The 27,271-nt window shown below is 34.6% G+C and overlaps 1 protein-coding gene across 1 annotated transcript in view; it reads left to right on the top strand.

Annotated features, from left to right (window-relative positions):
• The window catches only part of SYNJ1 (synaptojanin 1), a 57,544-nt gene that overhangs the window by 11,317 nt on the left and 18,956 nt on the right, over positions 1–27,271 (top strand). The window contains exons 6-23 of the mRNA XM_015819487.1: positions 489–714; positions 2,424–2,507; positions 3,240–3,301; positions 3,747–3,843; positions 4,434–4,603; positions 4,852–4,933; positions 7,380–7,532; positions 11,287–11,452; positions 13,589–13,780; positions 13,878–13,962; positions 15,763–15,903; positions 17,885–18,077; positions 19,945–20,103; positions 22,938–23,094; positions 23,512–23,629; positions 23,734–23,949; positions 25,409–25,487; positions 26,482–26,644. Of these exons, the coding sequence (XP_015674973.1) occupies positions 489–714; positions 2,424–2,507; positions 3,240–3,301; positions 3,747–3,843; positions 4,434–4,603; positions 4,852–4,933; positions 7,380–7,532; positions 11,287–11,452; positions 13,589–13,780; positions 13,878–13,962; positions 15,763–15,903; positions 17,885–18,077; positions 19,945–20,103; positions 22,938–23,094; positions 23,512–23,629; positions 23,734–23,949; positions 25,409–25,487; positions 26,482–26,644 (2,543 nt within the window). The remainder of the gene's footprint in view (positions 1–488; positions 715–2,423; positions 2,508–3,239; positions 3,302–3,746; positions 3,844–4,433; positions 4,604–4,851; positions 4,934–7,379; positions 7,533–11,286; positions 11,453–13,588; positions 13,781–13,877; positions 13,963–15,762; positions 15,904–17,884; positions 18,078–19,944; positions 20,104–22,937; positions 23,095–23,511; positions 23,630–23,733; positions 23,950–25,408; positions 25,488–26,481; positions 26,645–27,271) is intronic.

The raw sequence follows: 27,271 nt of genomic DNA, 5'->3' as shown, positions 1-27,271 counted from the left end.
TTTAAATGTGTAGTCTTTTGTTATCACTTTATTGTTCAAATATTCTCCAATTCTTTGTATATTCACATGAAAATAAACCTTATTCAGTATACTCAGTATTAATCTGGAGAAGCAAGCATACTAGTAGGCTGTAAATGGTTGGAAAAAAATATTCTCAAGTAATGTGTTAAATGGGAAATTCCATCTGCTATTTTCATTTAAGCTTTCTCTGTAAGTTTTCATTTGAAATGCCTAATGAAATTTTCGTAAACTCTGAAATTTGTTGAATGTAATTTATTGAGTCTAATTTATGAAATATTGTTCGACGTAGAAATATCTGAAATGTTTTGAATTTCCTTCAAATGTACATTTTTAAGTCTGAATGATTTTTATACTTTCCTTCTAGTTTCCTAAATTCACATATTGGAATTATTTTTATACGTACATGGTTTATATATTGGTTTAAACTTAATTTTGGAATTAAATTAAGTTCCTTAATTTTCTGATAGGAATCAATCATTGCATTTGCATCTGAAACATTATGGAGTGAAGTGTGATGACTGGCTATTACGACTCATGTGTGGAGGAGTGGAGATTAGAACTATTTATGCAGCTCACAAACAAGCAAAGGCTTGCATTATTTCTCGACTAAGCTGTGAGCGAGCTGGGACCAGATTTAATGTTCGAGGAACAAATGATGATGGCCATGTAGCCAATTTTGTTGAGACAGAGCAGGTATGATAAGGGTTTAATTATTCATTAAATTAATTAAAGTATGTAAATTGGGAATTTTTCTGTAGGTGATAGCAATCAAACCATATCTGCAAAAGACACATTGCATGGTTTTTGTCATAATAGTATGGATTTGAAATCACAGGGCATAGAAACAAAATCAGCCTTATTATTATTTTTAGATTTCTGTATAAATTTGCCCTTTAAAGCAGGGCTTTTCAACCTTTTCACCCATTGTACCACTTTTAGGATATGGCAATATCCGAGTACCACCAGTCGCCTAGCAAGGTGTCAAAAACTTGATGACCCAAAAAGGAAAAAAGTGATGAAGTACAGGTAGTCCTCGACTTACAACAGTTCGCTTAGTGACTGTTCGAAGTTACAATGGCACTGAAAAAAGTGCCCCCCCAAGCCACAGCCGAGCAAAACACCTGCCTGCCTGCCCGGCGGCGTTCTTCCTCCTATCTGAGGTTTTCATTGTTGTGAGCATTTCTGTTGAGGATTGGCAGCGGAGGTGGGGTGGGGGATATTTGGTTTTTATCCCCCCCCCCCGTCTGCTGGGTGGTTGCAGCAGGTTTTGGTCACTTCACATGACCCTGTGGTTTTGGTCACTTCACATGACTGTGACCATCATAAATATGAATCAGTTGCCAAGCATCTGAATGTAAATCATAAGACCCTGGAGATGCTGCAACATTCCAGCTGATCGGCACTTCTTCAGGGCTCAGCAGAAGCGCCAGGATCAGTGCTGCTTTCCAGCTGATTGGTGCTTCTTCAGGGCTCAGCAGAAGCACCAGGATCAGCGCCGAGCTCCAACTGGAGCCTAGCGCTGATCCTGGCGCTTCCGCTGAGCCCTGACAGCCCTGCAGTTCCAGCCATCTCTCGCTCATGCTTGTGTGGTGCTGCCACCGGTTCAGTTCATTCCCCTCCCTCGCTACCACTTTTCTAGGATGATCGCGTACCACCTGCCAGGTGCCAATGTACCACAGGTGGTACCCGTACCACTGGTTGAAAAGCCCTGCTTTAAAGCAATAATTTTCAATGCATACACTAGGAAGAGAGATTTATTGAATGTATGTTGCGCAAGATTTGGCACTATAGCAATTTTTCGAATAAGTAAACAAGCCAAGAGTTGCAGCTCAGGATTGAATTGTGGCACTTGGTACTCTCTGAGCTTGGTTGTTTTTTTTGCAGACATTTTATTATCCAACTAGGTAACTAGAAGGGAATGGAATTTTGTCTCTAATACACAGCAGCTTGCCCTGTCACTGTTGGTGGGGATGTTGTTTTCTCCTTGGTAGTTCTTGAATTAGTAGTTACTTTATTAGGATACTCTTTGTTTGTCTAGTGTTAATCGTGGTGTTAATCCCTATTTATCTGGGTGATGATTAGTGGCAAGGAGGTGTTCTGGTATTTTTGTTTCCTTTTTAGCTTTGGGTAATGAAACCTTGAAAACAACCAACCTCATAGAGCACCAAGGACTGCACATGGGAGAAATTGCCATAACCTAACAGAGGAGTCTGAAGAATAATGATTATCTGCATTTTAAATAACTGTTCAATGTTAATTTCATTTTAATCCATAGAATGCACTTTCTCAGTGTTAAAATTTAAATATGCAGAACTGTGGAAGAATATGTAAAAACCAAAAGAAAAACCCTGCCTTGTTATTTGTTTTAAGGCAAATTAATACAATAAATATATGTCCAACAGGTGATATTTCTAGATGAATGTGTGTCTTCTTTTATACAAATTCGTGGATCTATTCCATTATTTTGGGAGCAACCTGGCTTACAGGTATGAAGGGTATCATTTTTCCATTGCATTTCCTGTAATAATTGAATAAACTATTTAGAGGGCGGGTAGCTAATACATTCTAGAAGAAATCATCTCTGTTTGGAGACTGTGGAAAACACAGTTGTTTAAATTGTCAGATTTATTGTTTAGGAAGACATCAGACTTGCTTCCATCTTACTTATTTGTACCTCAAGTGATTTTAAAAGAGCTTTCCTCTTTGAATGTTTTGTATTTTAACACCTATAATATCTAGCCAGGATTTAGGGAGCACTGAGTTGGGGAACCTCTTACAAAAATCTCAAATATTGGAAAATAAAGATTAGAAGTCTCAGTCCTGATAAGACTGAGTGGCTGTAGTTGCTCACCCTGTTTCCCCCCCCCCCCACCTTACCTTGAAGGTTTTTCACCTTTGGACTTGGGTGGGCTACCACTTCCCCAATTGAGATTTGGTGTTGGAGAAAACTGCTAAGAATTCCATGGAAAACCAAGAAAATAAATCATAGAACAAATTCAGAATTCTCATTGAAGACACAAATTACTGTATCTAGCTTCAGATTATCATATTTGGGGCAGTTCATGCAGTTCAACTGCAGCAAGATGGATGGACTTGATTCCAGTGGAAATGGGTAGAAATTTCAGTAGTTTAGAAATAAAATTTGCTGAATCTAAATGTTTTTCTGAAACAAGAAATGAATCCAAATTCAAAATAATTAAATCGCTTTTCTGTTTCAGGTTGGATCTCACCGTGTCAGAATGTCAAGAGGGTTTGAAGCAAATGCACCAGCCTTTGACAGGTAAAATTATTTTTTCTAGAAGAATGGATTTATTTCTAATTTTAATATCATATATCTTCACAATAAGTGATTAATCTCAGTGGAACTAAAGCAAACCTAAAGTTTAACTCATGCATTGTTGAACTCTGATTAAACATTTTGTAACATATAATTTATATTAGGATCTTAATTGTTTAAACGCAATCATATTTTGTTTTCTGCTGAGTAATGAATCCATGTCAAAAGTAAGCTTTGCTATAAGCTGTTATAAGCTTTGCCTTAAAGATTACAATTCTTTTGTACAGTTTCCATTTAATTTCACCCACACTACACAGTTGGAAATGGAAAAAAAGCTTCAGATTTCTGTTTGGTAGTAGCTAAAGATTAAGAGCATCTTCCACTCAGATGTTTAAAGTTGCTAGATTTTTACCACTCTCAAAGATAACAGACCTTTTTCACTTTGCAGGCATTTTCATACTCTTAAAAATATATATGGTAATCAGATAATTGTGAATCTTCTCGGTTCAAAAGAAGGAGAGCATATGCTTAGCAAAGCTTTTCAGGTAAGAATATTGTAATTTACTAAATTTGCCATTCTGGCAATATTGAACAAGTTCTACAGTTATCAAACTCTTATATTCATAAAGATAGAACAATTGGATTGCCTTGCAACTCATTTCTGTGTAACACTTGAATAATTTTTTCTCTCTGATACCAATAAGATTGTCTTTTGTATTTTAAAAAAATAAGTGAAACTTGAAAGTATAAACCAATTAAAATTAGTCCTCTATTAATTTGGTAAAACAATATATTAATAATCTAAAATTATTTTTTAAATCATGGCAATGAATTAACACTGATTTTATAGAAAAAAATCAGATCTTAATAAATGACGGATGAAGTATCAGTAGTAATATGTCAGTAATCCCACTAAAGCATCTTGATTTTCAAAAAGTATCTTACACTAATTTTAATAGAAGCGTGGTATTTTATCTAGAACTTATTAAAATGTTCATTTACAACTATTAGTAATAAAGCCAAACAGTTAAAATAACAGTTGCTGGCAGCATTGTATTTTTACAAGATTTCACTGGCATCTGTCTGCTGGTTTCAGACGCTGACTTGTTTGTCTTTTCTTCTGCCATCTCAACAGAGCCACTTGAAGGCATCTGAACATGCTAATGACATCAAAATGGTAAATTTTGACTATCATCAAATGGTGAAAGGTGGAAAAGCAGAAAAGCTGCATAGTGTTCTTAAGCCGCAGATCCAGAAATTCTTTGAATGTGGATTTTTTTATTTTGATGGAAAAGACGTTAAAAGGTTTGGTTATTTGACTTCTGTTAATTTGCAGATAGAAAATTATATTTTGCTTTTGCCATAATAATGCAGTTTATCCTGAGCTGTCTTTTTCCACTACTGCAGTATAAATGGTGACAGTCATTGTGACCTATCACTTTTGCACAAATGTGTGTGAAGGAACACTTTACCTTTGGTGTCCAGGCTAACATTTTGTGAGAGATTCTAGTTTATATGCAGATTATTTAATATTCTTCTTGTGTTTGGTGCAGTTCACAGAGTGGTACTATAAGAACAAACTGCTTGGATTGTCTAGATAGAACAAATAGTGTGCAAGCATTTATTGGCTTAGAGGTAAGAACCTAATTGTATTCCACAATTATAGTTTGGGGGGAAAACATTGAAATTAATATTAATTGAATGATATATCTTAAATATTAAATCATCTTATAAGAGAATAAATTATTTTTCCATTTTATTTTTCGTTTTTGTAAGACAATAAATCATGACATACAAGTTTAATAAATTAGTCTTTTTGTTGAGCAAATCATAACAATACAGGTATCTGGTCCTTTATTTTCCTTGTACAGTTAAGTTTCCATTTCAGAGTTAATAGATCTATACAAATTTATACAATTACTTTATTGGAAGCAACAGTTAACTAAAAAAAGTTCCTGCTACAAACATTCCTAATACTGACATTTTAGGAACCAAACGCCTACAGTCAGAGTCTGAAAATATCAACAAATAATACACAATATAAAAATCTCCCTGAATACATTTTTCACAAGCTTATTTTTTTGTTAACCTCTTCTTTTAACAGCCATCTATTGAAGGAATTGTGATTAGAGAAAGAACTGTGTCCATGAAAAATATCTTGAACATGCTTTAAAAAAAGCATCCTGTGAAAGTCTCAGTAGAGAAGAACTTGCCAATGCAATATAGCAATATTAAAACATTGATTAAAATATTAAAACCTTTGGAGTATGAAAGTATTTGCAATATCATGGGGGGGACATATCATGGAGAGTCCTGCTAAATTTGAGGAGTAGAAGATAGCATTAGGCTTTCAGTGGACAACCAGATGTAATAGTACATATTTTAATTAAAATATATATGGAGGTTAACTTTTCTATTTATTTATTTGTCTCCTACATCCATATGCATACTATCAAACACATCTACTGGCACGTTCATCGTCTCAGCATTTTTTTAAATTATACGGTACCCATGTTTCTATTTGCAGATGGTCCCAATTCTTCACGATAATCTTAATGTCAAACCTTGATTTGGAATACATGGGAATACATTATTTTTTAATTATTAAGCAGACACGTGGCTGTTTTGCAAACTATTCTCCGTTTTATCCATCTCTTGGTGTCCAGAGTTGTTTCTTATGTCCCAGGTGGCAAATTCTAATTGGCATTTGTAAATGAGATTTTGAAATCCATATCAAACCTACTTTCTGATTCTGACAGTGTTCTGAAATAATTTTCAGTTTTCAGATTATAGTTTGTGGTAAACAAGAAATCAGTTGAAAAATATGTAACAAAATAGAATCTGCATCATGTTTCCCCTCCTCACCATGCATTTGAATTGTTTTTTATAGAGCTGATCTCGTAGTGGTTAAGGTGCTGGCCTGGCAATCAGGATACTGTGGTTTCTCTAGGTCTTCCTTAATCATGAAAAATAACTGGGTGACTTTGAGACAGTCATTATCTCTCAGCCCAACTCACTTCACAGGGTTCTTATGGGAAAAATAGGAGGCTTATAGCCTACTTCCTAGGGCTAAGAGTGAGGCACTGGCCCAAAGTCATCCATCTGGCTTTGTGTTTAAGACAGGAGTAGAACTCAGTTCCCTGGTTTCTAGTCATAGAATCATAGGGTTGGAAGGAATCTTGGAGGTCTTCTAGTCCAGAGCCCTTATACCAGTGGTGGCGAACCTATGGCACGGGTGCCAGAGGCGGCACTCAGAGCCCTCTCTGTGGGCACGCACGCCGTCGCCCCAGTCCTAGGCCTTCAGCTGGGTTTTATAAAACCTTTTCGCTTTAGGCCTCCGCCGCCATGTGCAAAAAAAAAAAAAAAGGTTCAATCAATCAGTCAATTTCAACTTCTCGCAGGAAAAAAAAAGATCTTGCAAAGTTGGAATTGATTGATTAAACTTTTTAGTCCCACCCAGTCTGCTGTTACCACTGCATCCACGCCCACCCAATGGGCCATGCCCACCCAATGGGCCACGCCCACTCGGCACCCGACGATGCATAAGTGGGTTTTGGGTTGTAGTTTGGGCACTCGGGCTCTAAAAGGTTCGCCATCACTGCCTTATACCATCCCAGACAAATGGTTGTCCAGTCTTTTCTTAAAGATCTCCAGCAATGGAGCACCCATAACTCCTGGAGGCAAATTTTTCTATTGATTAATCGTTCTTACTATCAGGAAATTCCTCCTTATTTCCAGGTTGAATCTCCCTCTGATGAGCTTCCACCTATAAGTCTGGAGCCTTAACCACACCTAAGCTGGCTTGTGTTCATTCTGTCTAAAATAAATAAGGCGGGAAAGAAGAAGAATATAATTTTTGTAGGACAGGAACATAAGCTTTTGCTCATCTTACTCTGTAGATCTTCCTGTCATTGCTAATTGTAATTATAATTACAATTATATATTCTATAATTAGAATATACTGTTTTCTATAAATTTTAGAAACGGATAAAATAACAGTTTTATAAGATTGCCCAAAAGCTTTTTTTAAATTAAATTGGTCGATATTGTTTAAATTAACTTTTTCATTACTTCGTTATAGATGCTAACAAAACAATTAGAAGTTTTAGGCTTAGCTGAAAAACCTCAGCTGGTTACTCGATTCCAGGAAGTTTTTCGGTCAATGTGGTCTGTTAATGGTGACTCGGTCAGTAAAATATATGCTGGAACTGGAGCTCTTGAAGGAAAAGCAAAGGTAATATTTTCATAGTAAATTCACTATTGTTATTTATTGGTATCTTAACTCTCTGGATCTTTCCTGTATTTTGGACTACTATATATTGTAATCCCAGTGAAGTCTTGCATTTATCCTCGAGTTAGGATATTTGACAATTTCAACCTCTTTTAGTCCTTTTTTCCTGTAGTTTTTTTATCTTTATTATTTAGGAATCATATAAATGACTCTGTTATAAAAACTAATATTTGTCTTGTTTTCCCATGGTTTTTTTATATATTTTGCAGATAATCTTATATATTTAGCTCCTTAATGTCCATGACTAACCACATTAGATATATGTTTTATTAAATAGTGTCAGAGAGCTGCAAATGGTTCTATATAATTAGAATAGTCAAGCTAAAAGTTTCATATAGCTTGTCTTTGCCTGAGTTGTCTGTATGTTGTATATGAAGACTAAATTAGTACCGTAGATATATTTTTACTTATAGATTTCTATGTATTTTGTCTCTGACTTTTCAGAAACTTGCATAGTCATTAAATTAAGGAAAACAGCATATTGTGTTACATTTTCATTGCATGAATGAAGATTAACTTTTTCAAGTTAAAACTTGAAATATTCTTTCAATTTTTTTCTACTGTAATCTTTCACATCTTGACTAATCTTTCTTTTACTTTTCTCTTGGTTCATTTCTATTGCCTGATATGTAATTGGTGAGTGTAATTCTTGAATATTGTCAAATATTCTGTATTATGTTTAAAAATACATGTACCAAACTTAAGGAAACAAAACGGTAAGATTTGATACAAACTCTTGTTTACTTTTTTTCAAGGGTAGCTTTCCCTTTAGGATACATTTTATTGTTTAAAAGCCAGTGTTGGATTGTTATTTCAGACCTCAAAAGTTAGCATAGAATTAATGCAGTATAAATACTTTTAGTTTAAAAAACTTTTGCTTCCAACAATTTCTATCCCCGCCCAAGTATTTGTTACAAATGTTAATGTGCTATATTAAAAAACATAAAAATAAAGCAATCTAAAACTTATTAGGGAAAAAAAAGTTGAGATAAATGAAGCAATACAACGCTCTATAGGACATTTTATATTGGCAGAACTATGCATGGGCAAATAACTCACAGCTGAGATTTCTCTTAGTAATAAATTAGGCTGAAATGTTACAATGCCTATGCTTTCATAACTTACACTTTATTTAATTTAACAGTGACCCTGAAACATGGCAAAATATCTAGAAGATATTTTTGCATCCATTTCAGGAAGTGTTCAGTTGTGAAGTATAGAATATTTTGAAAAATAAATGTTGGGAATTGGAAGATGTTATTTTATCCTGCATACTGGGTAGGCAACCTGATGCCTTCCATTTCTAAAATAAATATATTTTTGTTGGATTACAATTGTCACAGTCTTTTTCCATTAGCCATGATGGCTGGGAACAATGAAATTTGAAATTAAAAAACTGCAGCTTGTTATGCTACCCATGGAACAAATCATTTGTTTAAAAAAGAATTTTTCCTCTATCTTCCTTCTTTCTAAATTTTAAATTATGATTTGAACACAATATATACAGACATGTAGATAGATGCATATGCATTACAAATGTACTATAAATACATATTTGTTTTTGAGTTCTAAACAGTTGAATGTATCAGCAGTGTATTGTCAGTAACTAGTGGTTTTGCCATCTGAGCAGAAGAGGATAATCAGTATCTTACTCTATAATACTGCAGTTTTGTGTGATCAACTCTATTTTTAATATGTTTACAGGAAATTAATATTTGTTTAAGAAATTTGATTAGATGAAATAAATCTTCACAAAAGCAAGGGTTCTGTCCATTTATGAAATCAGAGCCAGTATTTGTTTTCCATAGTTGCGTGCCCCCCCCTTTTTTTCTTGGGACAGAGTAGGCTCTGAATACAATACAATATCTCCTAAAATTCACCCAATCTTTCAAAAACATCTGGGTATGAATTTAATCTTTAAAAAATAGTATTAGTTGAGATGCTACAGAGATATCCATTAGATAAGCCATTCCCTATTCCTCAAATGTTGTTCTACCTTATATGGCAATTTCAGAAATATGTAGCATTTGGAACACTGATCTTTACTTTCTCAATAATTTAACACATTATAAATTAACTACTAATGATACTATACATATTACCTCAAACACCATTAAATTTGTTTGAGTTCCTAAGAATAACTTTTCACTCACTCAGTAATTGTCAGAATGTTTCTTATTGTGCTTATGTCTAATTGAGATTCTATTATCAATATCCACTAAACCAAGCCATCAGATTTTGAGGACAGAATTAAACACATCCATGAATAAACTATCCACGTTTATCTGATGCAGTTTACAATGTCCATGTTCTGTGCTGCTTGTAACAATATGAATTGTACACGCCCTCACAGAGTATTCTTTATTTATTGCAATTGTTTTTCAAATGTGTTTTATCTCCAAGGAGGAAGTAGCCCATCTCAGCTTCCTTTTTTTGGACTTTACACTAAACAGTTCACTTCCCCATTCTTTTCCATGTAAATTTTCATTTTCATATCATCTTAACATTCACTGTGCTCAGTTCAACCAAACACTGCTGCCAGAGCCATAACTAAAGGAGTCCTACAGATTTTCATTTTTTTAAAAAATCAATTCTGTGTCCTGTAAATTTAGTTATAATCCTAATAAAGCACCATGATAGTTCAAAACTCACCTGTCACTTTCGACTGTAGTTCAGTGATAATTTTAGAGCCTCAAATTGAAATATATTATTTACCTATTTATTATTAAAGGACTGTTCAGAAACAATGTTTTTATATGGGGTGCGGAATCACTTCAGGGCTTTCTTTAACTGTGGAACTTTTCCCCTCCCAAGAAAACCAAAGTATTATAAGTGGCACATGGGTTTTCTTTTGTGCAATGTAATGTTCATTTCAATTTTTGTTAATATCTTCCTCGTCTTGCAGTTAAATATATCCTAAATTTCTTTTCCTGCTTCTTCTAATATCCTGCAGTATTACTTTGTAATACCAGTGCCATAGTGAGACTAAAGGTGTCCATTCTGATTGGACACATTTATTTCTTCTTCAAAAAGCCCATATATTCAAACAAAACCACTTCTGACAACATGTAGCATGTAACACACTTTAGCTTTAGGCAACCTGAAATAAACCATCTTTATTCAGCTAAGCAAAAGGGCAAGAGTGAAATGAAAGATAGTTTGAGAGAACATGCAGTGTTCTCTCGGGAGTGAGGGGAGCAAATTCACACAAGTGGGGTAAATGTAAAAAAATGAGATTAAATACATAAAGATATAACATCACCGTGAGGGAAAAAAGTGGGATACCATTGCCTTCCTCTCTTCTCCAATGCAAGCAGAATCCTACTAAGAAAAAGTCTGAAAATAACCAGTTGCCACTAAGAAGAATAGTTTCTATAGTATATGCTAAATAAATAGCTTAGTAATAGAAGGGTATTTTACTTTTCATAAATGCAAGATGTGCATGACTACTCTATGTAATTTTTGTCACGCCCATTTAGATAAGTTTTTGGTTATCTAAGTATTTTATATTTGTCTTTGATCTTATCCCAGCATAAAATGTATTGATTTGCAAATTTGTAATAACTGAGTTTAATACTCCATGAAAACTAATCTATTTAATAGAAGACTGTAAATTGATTTAGAACCACATTATGTGTATTTGCCAAGTTTATATAGATTTGCTTATAAAATATTTATACATTTTCCTCCCTACTAGGCTGGGAAGCTGAAGGATGGTGCACGTTCTGTGACTAGAACAATTCAAAACAACTTTTTTGATAGCTCAAAGCAGGAAGCTATTGATGTTTTGCTCTTGGGCAATACCCTAAATAGTGATTTAGCAGACAAAGCACGGGCTCTCTTAACCACCAGCAGTTTACGTGGTATGTATTTCTAGATTCTTAATATGTATGGCTGCTAATAAAATTAGTTGCATCCAAAGTTTCACTTCTTCATGTGGAAGATAAGCTGCCCAAAGTCAATTTAGAGTTGGGCAGCACCAAAATCTAAAGAAATAAAATATCCTTTTTGCAAGAGCATTGTGTGAAAAAAAAAGACAAAACCAAAATAAATTCTTCTTGCAAACATTTTGTACAAGTATGAGAATGGCTTTATAATTCATGCACTATTTTTCAGTACACTGATTCATACTATTGTAGAAATTATTTATTTAAATAATTGGCTATGCTTTGGTTAGATTATTTTTGAGAACCTCAGAAAATAAAGGAATCCCACATTTATTATATCTCAAGTGTATGTATGAATAGACTATATAAAAATCCCATTTCTCCAGCAAATCTAACTGCTGTTTGCAACTCCCTGTACATAACAACTATTTATACTTGTACTTTAAAGTATAAATGTCTACATTCTGGTTCTGGAAGTCAATAAGTTTAGTTAATTAAATTTGCAGGTATTTTAGAGTTACATGACATATAGATTACATATTATGTGCAAAACTCTGTAAAAGATTAGAAATTGTGTTTGTATAGTAATTTTTTCTAACTTTTAAACATTGTGTAAGGTATCCTGGAAACCTTCCAATAAAATTTGGTAACATCTAACTGTTCATTTAATTCATTTTCTTTCCTTTCTTATTGCATCCATAGTTTCAGAGCAAACTTTGCAATCAGGTAGAGTATAGCACCCATAATTGTCAATATATGGAATGATAATCAATGTTAAATTATTTTTGGATATTTTTGTTTTCTTAAAATGCATGCAGAGTATTTTATGCACTCTTATAACCGGAACTATTTCTGGTTCATTAGTTTCAGATATATTCAGTCTTAATTTTAACATTGTCACTAGTAAAATGGAAGTAGAGTGGATAGAGTATAAACTTTGGTTTTACAGTTATGAAAAAAATGGAATTGACAATCCTCAGTTTAAAGAATGACACTTGGTTCTTAGCAATAACGTCATGAGACCTGGTTGTCTTGGGGAATATTTTACAATTAACACTTTTAAGGACAAGTGTCAGATTTTGAAATACATAAATTTGGATTCTATGGTGCTTCCATCGTGCTTATCCAACCAAAATGGTAAAAACATCTTATGAACTGAAGTGATAAAGACATCCTTGGTCATCATTAAGACCAAGAAAGTGCAAGATATGAGAAAAATACTGCTGAATCATTAGTTACTGAAAGCAGCTGACATTGTGCTACTTGCTGTAAGCAAGATAAATAAGTGCTTGTTGAGCTTTACATCTCAAATGGCCATCACTGTCTTACTTAGAATTTGTTTTAAGATTCTGTATGTTACGAAGAAGAGAATCAAAGGTGAGTTTAGTTTCTCTTCTTAGCACCAGGCAGACAATTCAAGAAACAAATACTAAACCATCTGTTGGTGGCTCTTAGACAGCACTGTGAGGAGAACCCAAACACATGGTCAGATACAGTCACAACAAATAACAAACTTATTTTGTGTTTATATAAAATAAATGGTGAATCTGCTAATTTCAAAAAGTTAAGCAACATACCACAGATATTTAATATAATGGAGTTTTTTTAAAAAAACAAATTTTATTGGTTTTTTTTAAGTTTTACAACAGAATGCTCAAGACACACCGTGGTGGTTAGGTGATCAATCATCCAAAAACAAAATCATATAATAGCTCAAGTAAATACATTAAATGTTCCCTCTCTATTTCCCTCAAATAATATAACCTATTTAACATAATTGTAGATTAATAAAGCTCAAAACAGGATTAGGATTTATAGATATGTAATGTAGAAATGGATTATAATGGAGATTTTTAAACATAGCTAAACGTGATTTAAAGAATTTCTAGTTTAAAACATGCTTCAGAAGTTCTTTGAGCTATTACTGTGTTTATGTAAAACTATCACTTGAAAAATTGATAAAGCCTTAATTGAGAAGTTTACTTGCTCTTTTGAATGCTTTTTTTTTTTGGTTCATTTATTTTTAAAGCTTAATGCTTCTGGCTTGCTGACTTGGAAATTTGAAAATTTACTTACAAAATAAAATATTTCTCTGCAAACAATGTTTTATAGCATCAGCAAAAATACTGAAGAGCATGTGTGAGAACTTTTATAAATATTCAAAACCAAAAAAAATTCGAATTTGTGTTGGAACATGGAATGTCAACGGTGGAAAGCAATTTCGAAGCATTGCCTTTAGAAACCAGACTCTGACTGACTGGCTTTTGGATGCACCAAAGATAGCTTGCATCAGTGAATTCCAGGGTAATCCTAGTTGTATTATTATTATTACTTTATTTTTATTCACTTTGGATCTTTATTCTTTAAAGCAATTGCCATAATTTTCACTCTTAAATTTCAGACCGAAAGAGCAAACCTATTGACATCTTCGCCATAGGGTTTGAAGAAATGGTAGAGCTAAATGCAGGAAACATTGTGAGTGCAAGGTAGGTGCCACCGCTTTATAAATATTCAGTTAAACTGCCACACTGTAAGATATTTTCAAAAATGAAAGAACTATTTTGAATAATTCAGAACCTAAAATCAAATGCTAATACTTGTCCCTGATACAGAACTTGCCTATTCTGAATCCTTGCTGTCAATATTCTGCAGCTTTTTTCCTATAAAAGGTCTGGACAGTTGGTATGGATGCTTACCTGAAAACTATCACAACTTGCTTTTTAAACAAATGGAATGTACATAGCTACTACACAAAGAGCAAATATGAATTCACCATGAGTATGCTTTCTTATTGAGAGCCAGTTTGGGGCAGTGGTTAAGCCACCAGGCTAGAAACTGGGACACTGAGAGATCTAGTCCTGTCTTAGGCACAAAGCTTGCTGGGTGACCTTAGGTCAGTCACTAAGAAAGCAATAGCAAGTCACTTCTGAAATCTTGCTGAGAAAACTGCAGACTTGTCCAAGCATTGCCAAAAGTCAAAGATGGCACTCCCCCTTTCTTTTTGTTTATTTATTTGCTTATTTAACCAATTTGTAAAGCTGTCTGTTTCAACAAATTGCTCTGGGCGGTGAACAGGAACAAGTGGAATAAAAGCAATAACATAAAAAATGCAAAAATTAAATACAAAGATTAAAATATATAGCAGCAGAGGGAAAACAACATGGTCGACAGAGGTCATGCAGGCAGGAGATTACACACTTTTTACACACTCAGGGCTCCAGGCCCAAGAATAAAACCAGATCTTTAGTGCCTTACAAAAGGTCAGCAGTGTTGGGACCATCCTAGCCTCCGGAGAGAGAATGTTCCATAGGGTGATCACTATGGAAGAAAAAGGAAAAAATATTTGGCCCTACCAACAAGCATTCTTTAGCTAGCAAGACCCAAAGCATGCCTATCCTGATGGACCAGATAGGACAGGTACAAACAACTGAGGAAAGGCAGTGCCTCAAGTAACTGTGTGCCAAGTCATAGAGATCTTTAATGTTGACAACTAGCAGCTTGAATTGCAGCAGGTAACATGCTGACAAACAATGCAGCGCATGAAGTAGTGATATTATATGCACCAAATAACTGGTGTCATTACACACACATGCTCCTGCATTCTGCACCAGTTGAAGTTTTTAAATGCTCTTCAAGGGCAATTTTATGTGGAACGCATTGTAGTAGTCCAAACAGGAGGTGACAAGGACATGAGTGACCTTGAGCAGAACTTCCAGTCCAGGAAAGAGTAAATAACTGGTGGAAAACTCAAAGGTATGCAAAGGCCCTCCTAGCCATGGCTGCAACCTGCTCCTTGAGCAAGACCTGTGATTCCAAAGGTACCCCCAGATTTTGTAACAAGTCTGTCTGAGGTACTGCCACCTCATCCAGAACTAAAGGTAGAACATTCCTAGCAATAAAAGATCCAAACACCCAAAGCTACTCTGTTTTGCTTGGGTTGAACTGAAGCTTGTTACATTTCTTCCAGGCCCCTAGACCCTCCAGGCACTGGGACAGGATGTCCCTGGCATCACTCAAGCAGCCTGGGATTGAGATGTATAGCTGGGTATCCTCAGCATACTGGTGACACTTCACTTAAAATTATCAGATGATCTCACCCAGTTTCAGTGTCCTTGTAACTTTGAACTGTTCAATAAACGAACTGTTGAAATTCGCAGACTACCTGTATTGCTACAAGTTCCTACTTTTCAATTTTATTTTATTTTTAAAACAATTTAACTATTTTCAGAAAAAATAAATGTACAGGTTCTATAAAAACTAAAATGCTATTTTGTCTACACTGGCAGTACAACTAATCAGAAGTTATGGGCTGCTGAACTGCAGAAGACGATCTCAAGAGATTACAAATATGTTCTCTTGGCTTCAGAACAACTGGTGGGCGTGTGCCTCTTTGTATTCATCAGACCTCAGCATGCCCCTTTTATCAGGTAAATATCCTGACATGTTAAAACTCACTGATTTAGATCATTTTATCACTCTGATTGATGTGTGTGTGTGTATTTCAGTTACATATTAAAACCTTCATGAAACAGCTTATAACTATAACCACAGATAATGAACATTCCTATCCTATTGTCATTTTTTGTGACAATAATCAAATTTTATGTGTTTATACTTACAAAAGTAACTTATAAGAGAAAAAAGTTTTATATGCCTTTATTTTGTATGTGCTTGGAAATATTTTTTCCTGTATAAAATGCACTGTAGAAAGCTCTCTAGAGAGAAAGAGACATGGAGAGGCAGGAGACACTCAGTAGGGCATTTTAGAGTGTGTCAGAGCAGTTAGGAATCTGCTAGTATCAAATAGAGATTATACTATATGTCTCTCATAGAATCCTTGCTGTGACATCAAGTTGGATTTGCTCTAACTTGATTTCCTTGTCCTCACTGCTTTTCTATTGGTAGGATGTGCATTAATTGAATGAATCCTGGCCTTCTTTTCCTATCCACCCATGCCCCACACAAACACTTATTGCGATCTGGTATTTTGAGTTTCCTGATTAATTTCAGAATCCTTTTACATTTCTTAAATTTGTCATTTAAAAGAAGCTGGTGTGTGGCAAGTAAAGTCACAGCATCACAGTAAATTCATAGCATTTTGCATCACCTTTTACCCTCCATTAGCTCTTTAGCAATCTCTAGAAAATGCATATATCTGTCTTGTCCATAAAAACACAGTACAGAATTAAGGTGGTAGAGAATGTCCAGAGTGACTAAATTGGATGGCAGTGAAGAACTTCATTGGTTATCATTCTGACAAAACAGTGTTTGTGACTGATCATGCCTGCTTAGCCTTTGGCATGTTCCCACAACCCCAAATAGGAACGGGAAGATAAAACGTTTACTGAGTGAAAGAAATGGGAGTAACAAGTTAGTAAATAATAGAATTCAACTAAGCAAACATTTATTCATAGAAAGCAGCAAGGAAGATTGGAATATCTGTAGAGTACAAAGGTGGGTTTTTAGCATCAGAAATCCAGGCAGAGGGTCTTCTAACAACTTGATACAGAAGGTTCAAAACCTTCATAATTGAAGGGAAAGCTCTGTAATATAACCTGTTTTGGTTTAAATACTACCGTATAACGCAGGGATCCCCAACCCCTGGGCCAAGGATCAGTCCCGGTCCATGACTTGTTAGCAACTGGGCCACACAGCTGGAGGTAAGCAGCAGACGAGCGAGCAAGTGAAACTTCATCTGTATTTGCAGCTGCTCGCTGGCGCTACCATCATCACCTCAGCTCCACTTCAGATTATCAGGCATAAGATCCTCACAGAAGCACAAACCCTACTGTAAACTGAGCATACGGGAGATCTAGGTTGTACATCCCCCCTCCCATCTGAGGAAAAATAGTCTTCCACGAAACTGGTCCCTCATGGCCAAAAGGTTGGGGACTGCTGCTATAACGAATTAATTCTTAAAATGTTTTTTATGTTATAATAGCAAAATAATCTTGTAAGCTCTCTTTTTTTAAGGGGAAAAAGTTACTTTGCTCTAGTATCAAGTTGGTTATAGTTATAATTGTTCTAAGTTGCTGTCCATTGCTATATTGTAGCAAATACATATGCTATTTTCAGGCAGGGGGGAGCTCACTTAGAAAGTGGAGAAATTTATTTCTCATAATATTTTCTCTTCAAATACTATCTGATATTTGGTTTCAAAATGTTCCCAATCCAGATTGAAACTGATGTAAGAATAAATATTTGTCTTGGTAAAACACTATACTATTATATGAATATCATGGTGCAGGACAATTGAACATACTCAGTGATGATAGAATATGATCACCTATGACAGTTACTACAATTACTTGCCAGGGATAAGACTTACATGCTTTGAAAACATGAACAAAAAATGAAAAGTTACATATTTTGACTAGCTAATTGAACTTGTTTTTATTTTCATTCTAGGGACGTCGCAGTAGATACTGTAAAGACTGGTATGGGAGGAGCTACTGGTAATAAGGGTGCAGTAGCTATCCGAATGTTGTTTCATACATCCAGTCTTTGCTTTGTATGCAGTCACTTTGCTGCAGGGCAGTCACAAGTCAAAGAGAGAAATGAAGATTTTGTGGAAATATGTCGCAAATTGAGCTTCCCAATGGTAAGGTGAAATTAAATCCCCTAATTCAGATTTTGTCTAAGAGGTCCCCAATAAATGTTGCATGAACAGGTTTGTGCATAAACATTCTAGAGAGAGATTTAATTTTCATCTGTATTTTTCTGTGTGTTTCAATAGAGGAATTGATATTCCATAATCAACATTTAATAATTAATAAAATACTTATCAAGAATATTTCTGTTAACAACTGCACTACTTCCTGCGATCTATCAAATATGTTGGAAGTAAAAATAATTTTTAATTTTATTAGTTTTTAATGAACAATATCAAGTAACAACATTAACATAAATCTATGCAGAAAAAGGGAAAAATATGGAAAACATAAAAGCAATCTGCTGCAGTGAGAATAAAGGAACAGATACTATGCATTTAAAATGTGCCATATATATAAAGTATACTAGATTATTTATTACTATTTTGTGTATTAATGTATATGCTGTCATCTCACTTATAAGCGAACTGGGGGCAGCTTACTGATAGTAAAAAGATATATATAAAAACAATTAAAATTTCAAAAGCTATATATATACTTGAAACTAAGGAGACAGCCGATACGAGGATGAGCATCTTACCCTGTCAACCATCTCCAACAGTGAGCACTCCCCTCAGCGTACCCAACCCAACTGGCAAAACCAGGTTTTGGTCTTTTTTGCTATTGAGATAAATCATAAAACTCATCCAAATTTAATAAAATTGTGGTTCCTGTCTTTGATGTCTCATTAATTTTATATGTGATTTTTCCCAATATAATACGTCTTATTAATCGGTAACTCAATGGTTATGTTACCTAGAGTTTTCCAATGTTGCATTAAGTTTTTTTTATTTTTAAGCTTATAATTTGGTCCCATAAATAAAAGCAGTAAACCTATTTTGGGGGAACATTCAAGTCTTTGATTAGTGAGGGCACTTATCTCCCCAAAGATTTCATGTGAAAAGAGGTATATATTTATCATGTGACTACTACAAATGAAAAAAAATATTCATTTTTGACTACCTCTCCAACATTTAGAAGAATAGTTGTGATATACATGTGCCAATCTAACAAGTGAATATAAATTAGCCTTGTAATTGGACTTACAGGGCCAGGTTAAGTAAGATAAATAGAATAACTATCTAAATCAGTTCATTGAAAATAATTATTTATGATTTTTTCCTGAAGTCCTGTAGTTATATGCTGTGATAAACTTTGGTTGATAAACGATTGTAGAGGCAGAAACAACACTCTCTACCTGTATTCTGGCTGCTGTCAGTTGCAGATAAACAAAAAAAGCCTCTGAAATATGTACTGAAATGGATGGGGCGGTAACGAGATGGTGCAAAAGTGAAATTAGCTAAGTATTTCTTCTTTCAGATGGAGATTGACAAAAGATTATGAATGCAAGTATTGCATACACGAGTAGTCCTCAAACTACGACCACAATTGAGCCCAAAATTTCTGTTGCTAAGTGAGACACTTGTTAAGTAAAATTTGCCCCATTTTATAAATTTTTTGATCACGTTTGTGAAGTGAATCACTGCAGTTGTTTAGTAACAGTTCTTAAGTGAATTTGGCTTCCCAAATTGCTTGTCAGAAGGTCACAAAAGGTGATCACATGACCCCGGGACACTGCAACCATCATAAATATGAGTCAGTTGCAAGCATCTGAATTTTGATCACATGACCATGGGGATGCTACAACGGTCGTAAGTGTGAAAAACAATCATACGTCACTTTTTTCAGTGCCGTTGTAACTTTGAAATCATAAATGAACTGTTGTAAGTCAAGGACAAACCTGTACTGTAATTTAATAACAAATATTTATTGTACCCAAATTCAAAGTGGCTGCACTGATTTCTTCTTGTGTTTCAGGGGAGAATGCTGTTTTCACATGACTATGTATTTTGGTGTGGTGATTTTAATTACCGTATCGATCTTCCTAATGAGGAAGTAAAAGAACTAATTCGGCAGCAGAATTGGGATGCTCTTATTGCAGGAGATCAACTTGTTAATCAAAAAAATGCAGGGCAGGTAACATTGCACATTTCTTTTAAAGATATGTGGTTTTCCTCTTTGCTGCTAGCTGTTGAGTGATGCATAAGTTAAAATCTTCAGTATCAGAGGCTGGTTAGTTATCTGGCTTTTTATAAGTATTACTAGTCCGATGGGTTGTATCAGTTATTTTCTGTCCCAGAGTAATATGTATGTGTTGTAAATAGGAGGTTTTCAGTTCGTATTTGAGTCACTAGAACCTCTTTTTATTGCAGAAACAGAGAAAACCTTAGCCTAGTCTCCTTTTATTTTGCACAACTTGAAAAGATTAGTTTTTTTGTTGTTGTTTTTTACCATAAAGGTTTTTTATTTTTCATTGCTGTTGGGCCATTAGGAACCTCTTTTTTATATTAATGGACCTTTTGATATTTCTTATCTTATCTGCAAGAGATCCTGTAAGCTCCGGTCATAACTAAATTGTATTTGTACATGTGGCATTGGTAAATTAAATATCATTTGAATGTATTTGTTCTGCTTAAATCTTGCTTTAATGATGCTTAGTGTATCCATTGGATTCAGCCAATGGAAGCTGAATCCAAATAAGACTTTGTAAAAAGTACAAAGAAGAGCAACTAAGATGATTAAAGGTTTGGAGACTAAAACATTTGAAGATTGGTTGCAGGATTTGGGTTTGGGTAGCCTAGAGAAAATAAGGACTGGGGGGGTGGGCATGATAGCAGTATTCCAATATTTGAGACGCTGCCACAAAGAGGAGGGAGTCAATTTATTTTCCAAAGCACCAGAGGGCAAGACAAAAAACAAAGGATGGAAACTAATCAAGGAGAGAAGCAACCTGGAATTAAGGAGAAACTTCCTAACAGTGAGGACAATTAACCAGTGGAACAGCTTGCCTTCCAGTTTTGTGGGTGCTTGATCACTGGAGGTTTTTAAGAAGAGACTAGACAGTCACTTGTCTGAAATGGTAGGATGTCCTGCTTCAGCAGGGGGCTGGATTAGAAGATCTCCAAGGTCCCTTCCAGCTCTGTTCTGATTCTAAGATGGTCAAAAATGACTATTATGATTATGCAGCCCAAATGTGCAGTACAAATGGAGATATACTGTACATAACAAAGCGTAAAGCTATGGAATAAAATGAAGCGTAAAGTTACGGAAGCCACTGAGAGAAAGAGAATAGCCATTGACTTGGAACATTTGTAGATTTCTCTTTTGGCTGAAGAGAATAAAAGCGTACAAATAAAAAATTCAAACCATGTTCCCTAATACATCCCATGAAATAAATTTCTCTTTAACTTTAATTCCATTTCATTTTTAGTGGATGATTCAGAGATAATTAATAGGAATAATAAAGCAAAGCAAATAAATTGTCTACATAAAGAAATAATAAGAATAATAAAAAAAGAAATGAAAAATATCATTTCCATTGCTTGTATTCTTTTAAAAGAATCATCAATCTCTGCTATCACCATTCTGCTCGATATGCAAATAGGATATCTTAGGTGATAATAATTTATTAAAATTGTATGCTAATACAGTTTCCAACAATTCTGGGTAGTTCACAACAACCAAAAATGCAATAAAATCAATAAAGATAAAGATAATAAGCACAAGAAGCCAGAGCAAATTTGGCAAGGGGGCCTCCCTCTTCCTTCTCAAAGGTCTTGGCCAGGGGTAGGCAACCTTAGCTCTTTTATGACTCGTGGACTTCAACTCCCAGAATTCCTGAGCCAGGCATGCTGGCTCAGGAATTCTGGGAGTTGAAGTCTACGAGTCATAAAAGAGTCAAGGTTGCCTACCCCTGGCCTTGGTGAAGGGTCAGGTTGTCTTGGTTATTCTGAACAACAGCAGAATGTGGACCATCCAGATCTCAGGAGGAACCTCCATTTCCAATGGGTAGACAGTGCTACAGAGAATGTATTCTTCCAAGGGTTCTAATAGATGGTTATTTAATTGAAGGAACCTCAAATGCACCAACTCTGCAAGATTAAATCAAGGTGAACCCTCAAGTAACCAGGTCCTATGCTGTGTAGGCCTTTATAGGTAACAGCCAGATAAATAAGTTAAATATTCTAATTTCCCTTTAGTTTTCAGTCTGCAAATTCATTATGCAAAAAAAGAGACACACCTCTTTTTGATGGCTTTCTTTGAAGTGGTATAGTAGAGACAAGCAGTGTATAAATTCAGTCAGACTAACCTTTATGATGTGAAGAGAAAGTTGCTATATCACTCATCATACATATAACCTTAATACTAGGCTATGCACATGAATGATATGTATACCTTCTTCAGACTACCTGGTTGGAAACTTCAGCTGATCCTGAATACATATTCTTTGGTAAGGACAGCTTATTTTAAGATCCTGCCAACCTTAACACTGACAGAGACCAGTATTTTAACTTAATAAGACTAGTGAAATGCATTTCAGTATACTGGCATCTGATAATGTGGAATCTAGTTTATTATAGAGTACAATTGAGAATTGTAAAATGCCACAATCTTTCCATCTTTGAAGACACATGGAGATCATAAGAATAAAAAATCGTCAACATCAACGTTTATAAAACATATCTTGACTATTTTTAATAATTATATTTTTGTCACTTTTTCAAATGTACAGTATGTGCCATTTATAAAGACTACAGCATTTATGTTTGGATTTTTTTCTTTTCTGTTGTAAAGAGATGTTTTTTTCTACCTAGTCTACTAGCAGTAGTGGCTAAGGTATTAATACCACTTATAATATTCAGAATTTCATAAATAAATTTTATATGGCAAGGAAAAGTTTTGCTTTGTAGCTTTGTAAGATATTGGTATAATATTAAAGTTTTTCTAATGCTCTAGTTTCCTTCCTACAGATATTTAGAGGCTTTGTTGAGGGAAAAGTAGCTTTTGCTCCTACGTACAAATATGATTTATTTTCGGATGACTATGATACCAGTGAAAAATGTCGTACACCAGCTTGGACAGATCGGATATTGTGGAGAAGACGAAAATGGCCTTTTGACCGATCAGGTCAGATAATGAAATTTAATATTGCCAAAACAAAGTAGTCTGATAAGGATTAGTTCTGTAAATATTCTTTACAAAAAATGCAAAGTATTGGAATTATAAGAAATAATTATATCTGATTCATGGATATTTTTGGTTTTACTTTCATGTGGGAACACACAAACATTTTAACTCCAGAAATGCATTAAATATATTCTAAAAGAGTCTTTCTAATAATAGGGCATTGTGAAAAAAGCTCTGAACTGAAACTCCAATTCACTGCTTCTAGGATTTTAATTTATAAGATGTGCTTGTAGATTATATTTAGAATGTATGTTTCAGTACAAAACTGAAGTGAGAATTTCCCTTCACACTGATTTACTTTTCCCTTTGTAGTCCTATAATCTGTCTGTAGAACATATCACAATTTTTTTATTTTAGCGGAAGACATGGATCTTTTGAACTCCAATTTTGACGATGAAAATAAACTTCTTTACACATGGAATCCAGGAAGTCTTCTATATTATGGACGAGCAGAATTAAAAACATCTGACCATAGGTTTGAACTTACCCTTTCATAATAGCTTCTCTTTCTTTCAAAAACTATTCCAATATGATCCATAGCTTTGGATTAATTTATGACTTTGATTGATATTTTTTCAGGCCTGTTGTTGCCCTGATGGACATAGATATTTTTGAAGTTGATGCAGAAGAGCGGCACAAAGTTTACAAGGAAGTAATTGCAGTTCAGGGACCTCCTGATGGCACTATTATGATTTCCATTAAAGGATCTTCATTAGAAGATAACTATTTTGACGACAATTTGATTGATGAACTTCTTCAAAAATTTGCAACTTATGGGGAAGTTATACTTATAAGGTTAGAACAAATTCAGTTGTAAACACTGCAACTTTTCTTAAAATGTTCAAAATCTTTTGTTTAGAGTAAGTTAAAATGATAAATCTTCATGTTTGCGATATTTTGTGGAGATTATGGTAGGACCAGTGCTTTTTTTCTAAAAAAAAAAAAAGGTGCCGGAACTCACACACATCATACAACCCGCCTTGCCTACCCTACAAGGTTCCATCCAAAAAAGGTGCCGGAACTCCGTTCTGAGCGTTCTATGACAAAAAAAAGCCCTGGGTAGGACAGAAGGAAAAATTATTCCAATTTTCAGAGTAGCTTCCCAGAGTAGTCTTTTCTATAAGACTAGTGATAAGACAGTTACGGGTAGTCCTTAATTTACAACAGTTTATTTAGTGACCATTTGAAGTTACAACATCACTGAAAAAAGTGACTTACAACTTACACTTACAACCGTTGCAGCGTTCCCAGGGTCATTTGATCAGAATTCAACTACTTGGAAAGTGGTTCATATTTATGACGGTTGCAGGGTCCTGGGGACATGCGATCTCCTTTTATGACTTCTGACGAGCAAAATCAATGGGGAAGCCAGATTTACTTAACAACCGTGTGGCTAACTTAACAGTTGCAGTGATTCACTTTAACAACCGTGGCAAGAAAGGTCATAAAATGGGACAAAATTCACCTTACCAAGTGTTTCACTTAGCAACATAAATTTTGGGGTCAATTATGGTTGCAGGTTGAGGACTACCTGTATATTTTCTTCAGTAGACATATAAAATACAAATGGAAGGTACGCATTTTAGAGTTCCTTATATATATTCATTTGTTTCAGGCCTTTTATACTGCCCATGCCTGCAATAGAAAACACCTTTGTATTGCTATAAAAATGCATTGCTTTTAAATATGAGGATATCCAGCGTACCTTGGATATTTATCAGAAGTGATGTAGTATAATATTATATGATAAGAAGTATTGAAACAATCCCAATGGTATGGGAATAGTAGACTGAACAATGTTGGCACTTCTGCTTGGCAATGTTTTACTTTAACTTATCAAAATTTGTAAATAATATTTTTAACGTATTTAGATACCATCTCCTATGCCAAAACATTTTGAAGCTTTTTTATGGCTTAGTCTTGTATGTCAGCCAGGCTACCATTGTGTGTTAAATATATAATATTGTCTTAAGAACTGTGTCTATGTATTCAGTATTCTGGTATTAGACAAACCAAATTGGAATGGCAAAAAGAGTTCTCTTTATTCTCTTTTATAAATATTGTTGTTACTTTGTAGTGAGTTTTGTACATATTATTGCATCTACGTTTTGTTCCAGGTAGCCATATTATGCTAGTCAGTTTGGACAATGGAAATATTGAAAAAAAACAATGAAACTACAGAGACAGCATATAGATGAGTAGTATTCTTCAGTATGTTTTGTCATTCATGTTTAAAATTTGGTATACTTTACAGATTTGTAGAAGATAAAATGTGGGTGACATTTTTGGAAGGCAGCTCTGCTTTGAGTGTTCTGGATCTGAATGGTATTGAGGTAACAATCATTTCTAATCCTATTTCTACATATGTAAATAATAGTGCAAGCAGAGTGTGTGATATTATAATTTAGTTTAGCATTCTCTGTTCATTAGGTATAGAGATATTTGATAAACCGTTCTTGCATAATTTGTGAAATTTGGAACTTAATTGTGAAATGGACTGTATTTACATTTACACATTTCTTGTTGAGTTAGTGGTATATTAGGACACGGGAATGAAGAAGCATCATAAACTGGAAGGCTTGGAGTGGTTGTTTCTAGGATTTTCCCTAATTGTTTTTACATGTGTTTGCATGTATAGCCACTTTGTTTTGCAGCTAGCCACAATGATCTCAACCTCAGCAAAATGTGTAGCGGTAGTCCTCCACTTAACAACCTTTTGTTTAGGGACCGTTTGAAGTTACAACGGCACTGAAAAAAGTAACTTACGACCATTTTTCACACTTAGAACCATTTCAGCATCCCCATAGACACGTGATCAAGATTGGGACACTTGGCACCTAGCTCAACTTTATGACAGCTGCAGTGTCCCAGGGTCATGTGATCATCTTTTGTGACTGTCTGACAAGCAAAATCAATGCAGAAGCCAGATTCACTTTACAGCTGCGTTACTAACTTAATAACTGCAGTGATTCACTTGACAACTGTGGCAAAACGATCGTAGAATGGGACAAAACTCACTTAATAACGGTCTTACTTAGCAACAGAAATTTTGAGCTCAATTTTGGGTCGTAAGTCGAGGACTACCTGTATTATGTCATATTAAACTCCACTGCTTGTGAGGGATATCACGATACAAATAAAAAAGGGACAGAATTTGGATTACAACATCATCAGCACACTTCTGCAGATGCTCTTATTTCTAGGTTAATTTTTCCAATGATGGTGTTTATTCTTAATTACAGTATAAAGAACTTTTGTCTGGGAGGGGTTGTTTCGATTTGATTTTTTAAGAAATTATGTGAATTATTCTTTCTGGTTGAAATTCAGGTTCTTGGGAAAACCGCTAACATTTCTTTGAAAAGCCCTGATTGGATTAAGAGTTTAGAAGATGAAATAAGTTTGGAGAGAGTTAATATTGGGCTGCCTTCATCAACAAGTTCTACTTTGCTTTGTGAAGATGCAGAAGTTACTGCAGACTACGATATGGAAGGTTTGACAGATTCAAGATTGATTCTGTTCAGTGGATGCTGTCTTACAGCACATATTACTAATATACAACACATCACAGTTGAATCTCTTGAATTTTAGGATAAGAATAAAACTATTTTTCACATCTGCTAATATTAAACTCCTATACTTAGTTCATAAATTTGTCTATCAACAAAATCTTTTTCTAAATTTACCTTATTGATTCTTTATGGGACCAAGTTAGCAACAACAGTTTATATGAAATTGTTATCTTTTATTTGGCACATATTTATCAGAATGAGATGCTAAAGTGTACCTAAATTTCAAATAGAATACTAAGGAGTATAAAGTAATTAAGCTCCTGTTTATGGTTAAGATGCCAGGGTTCCAATAATTCAATTAGCAATTAGTTTGCTAATATCTACAGGGTTCCCACCATGCTAGCATTCCAAAAAACCTTAAAGACCTGGCTATTGTCCCTGTTTTTCACATCTGCTAATATTAAATTCCTATACTTAATTCATAAATTTGTCTATCAATAAAATCTTTTTCTAAATTTACCTTATTGATTCTTTATGGGACCAAGTTAGCAACAACAATTTATATGAAATTGTTACCTTTTATTTGACACATATTTATCAGAATGAGA

This window comes from Protobothrops mucrosquamatus, unplaced genomic scaffold (genome assembly GCF_001527695.2).
Source record: "Protobothrops mucrosquamatus isolate PMUCROS unplaced genomic scaffold, P.Mucros_1.0 scaffold_149, whole genome shotgun sequence".
In the NCBI taxonomy this organism is placed as follows: Eukaryota; Metazoa; Chordata; class Lepidosauria; order Squamata; family Viperidae; genus Protobothrops; species Protobothrops mucrosquamatus.
Note: the sequence above shows the minus strand (reverse complement) of the source record. Positions and strands in the feature narration are given on the sequence as shown.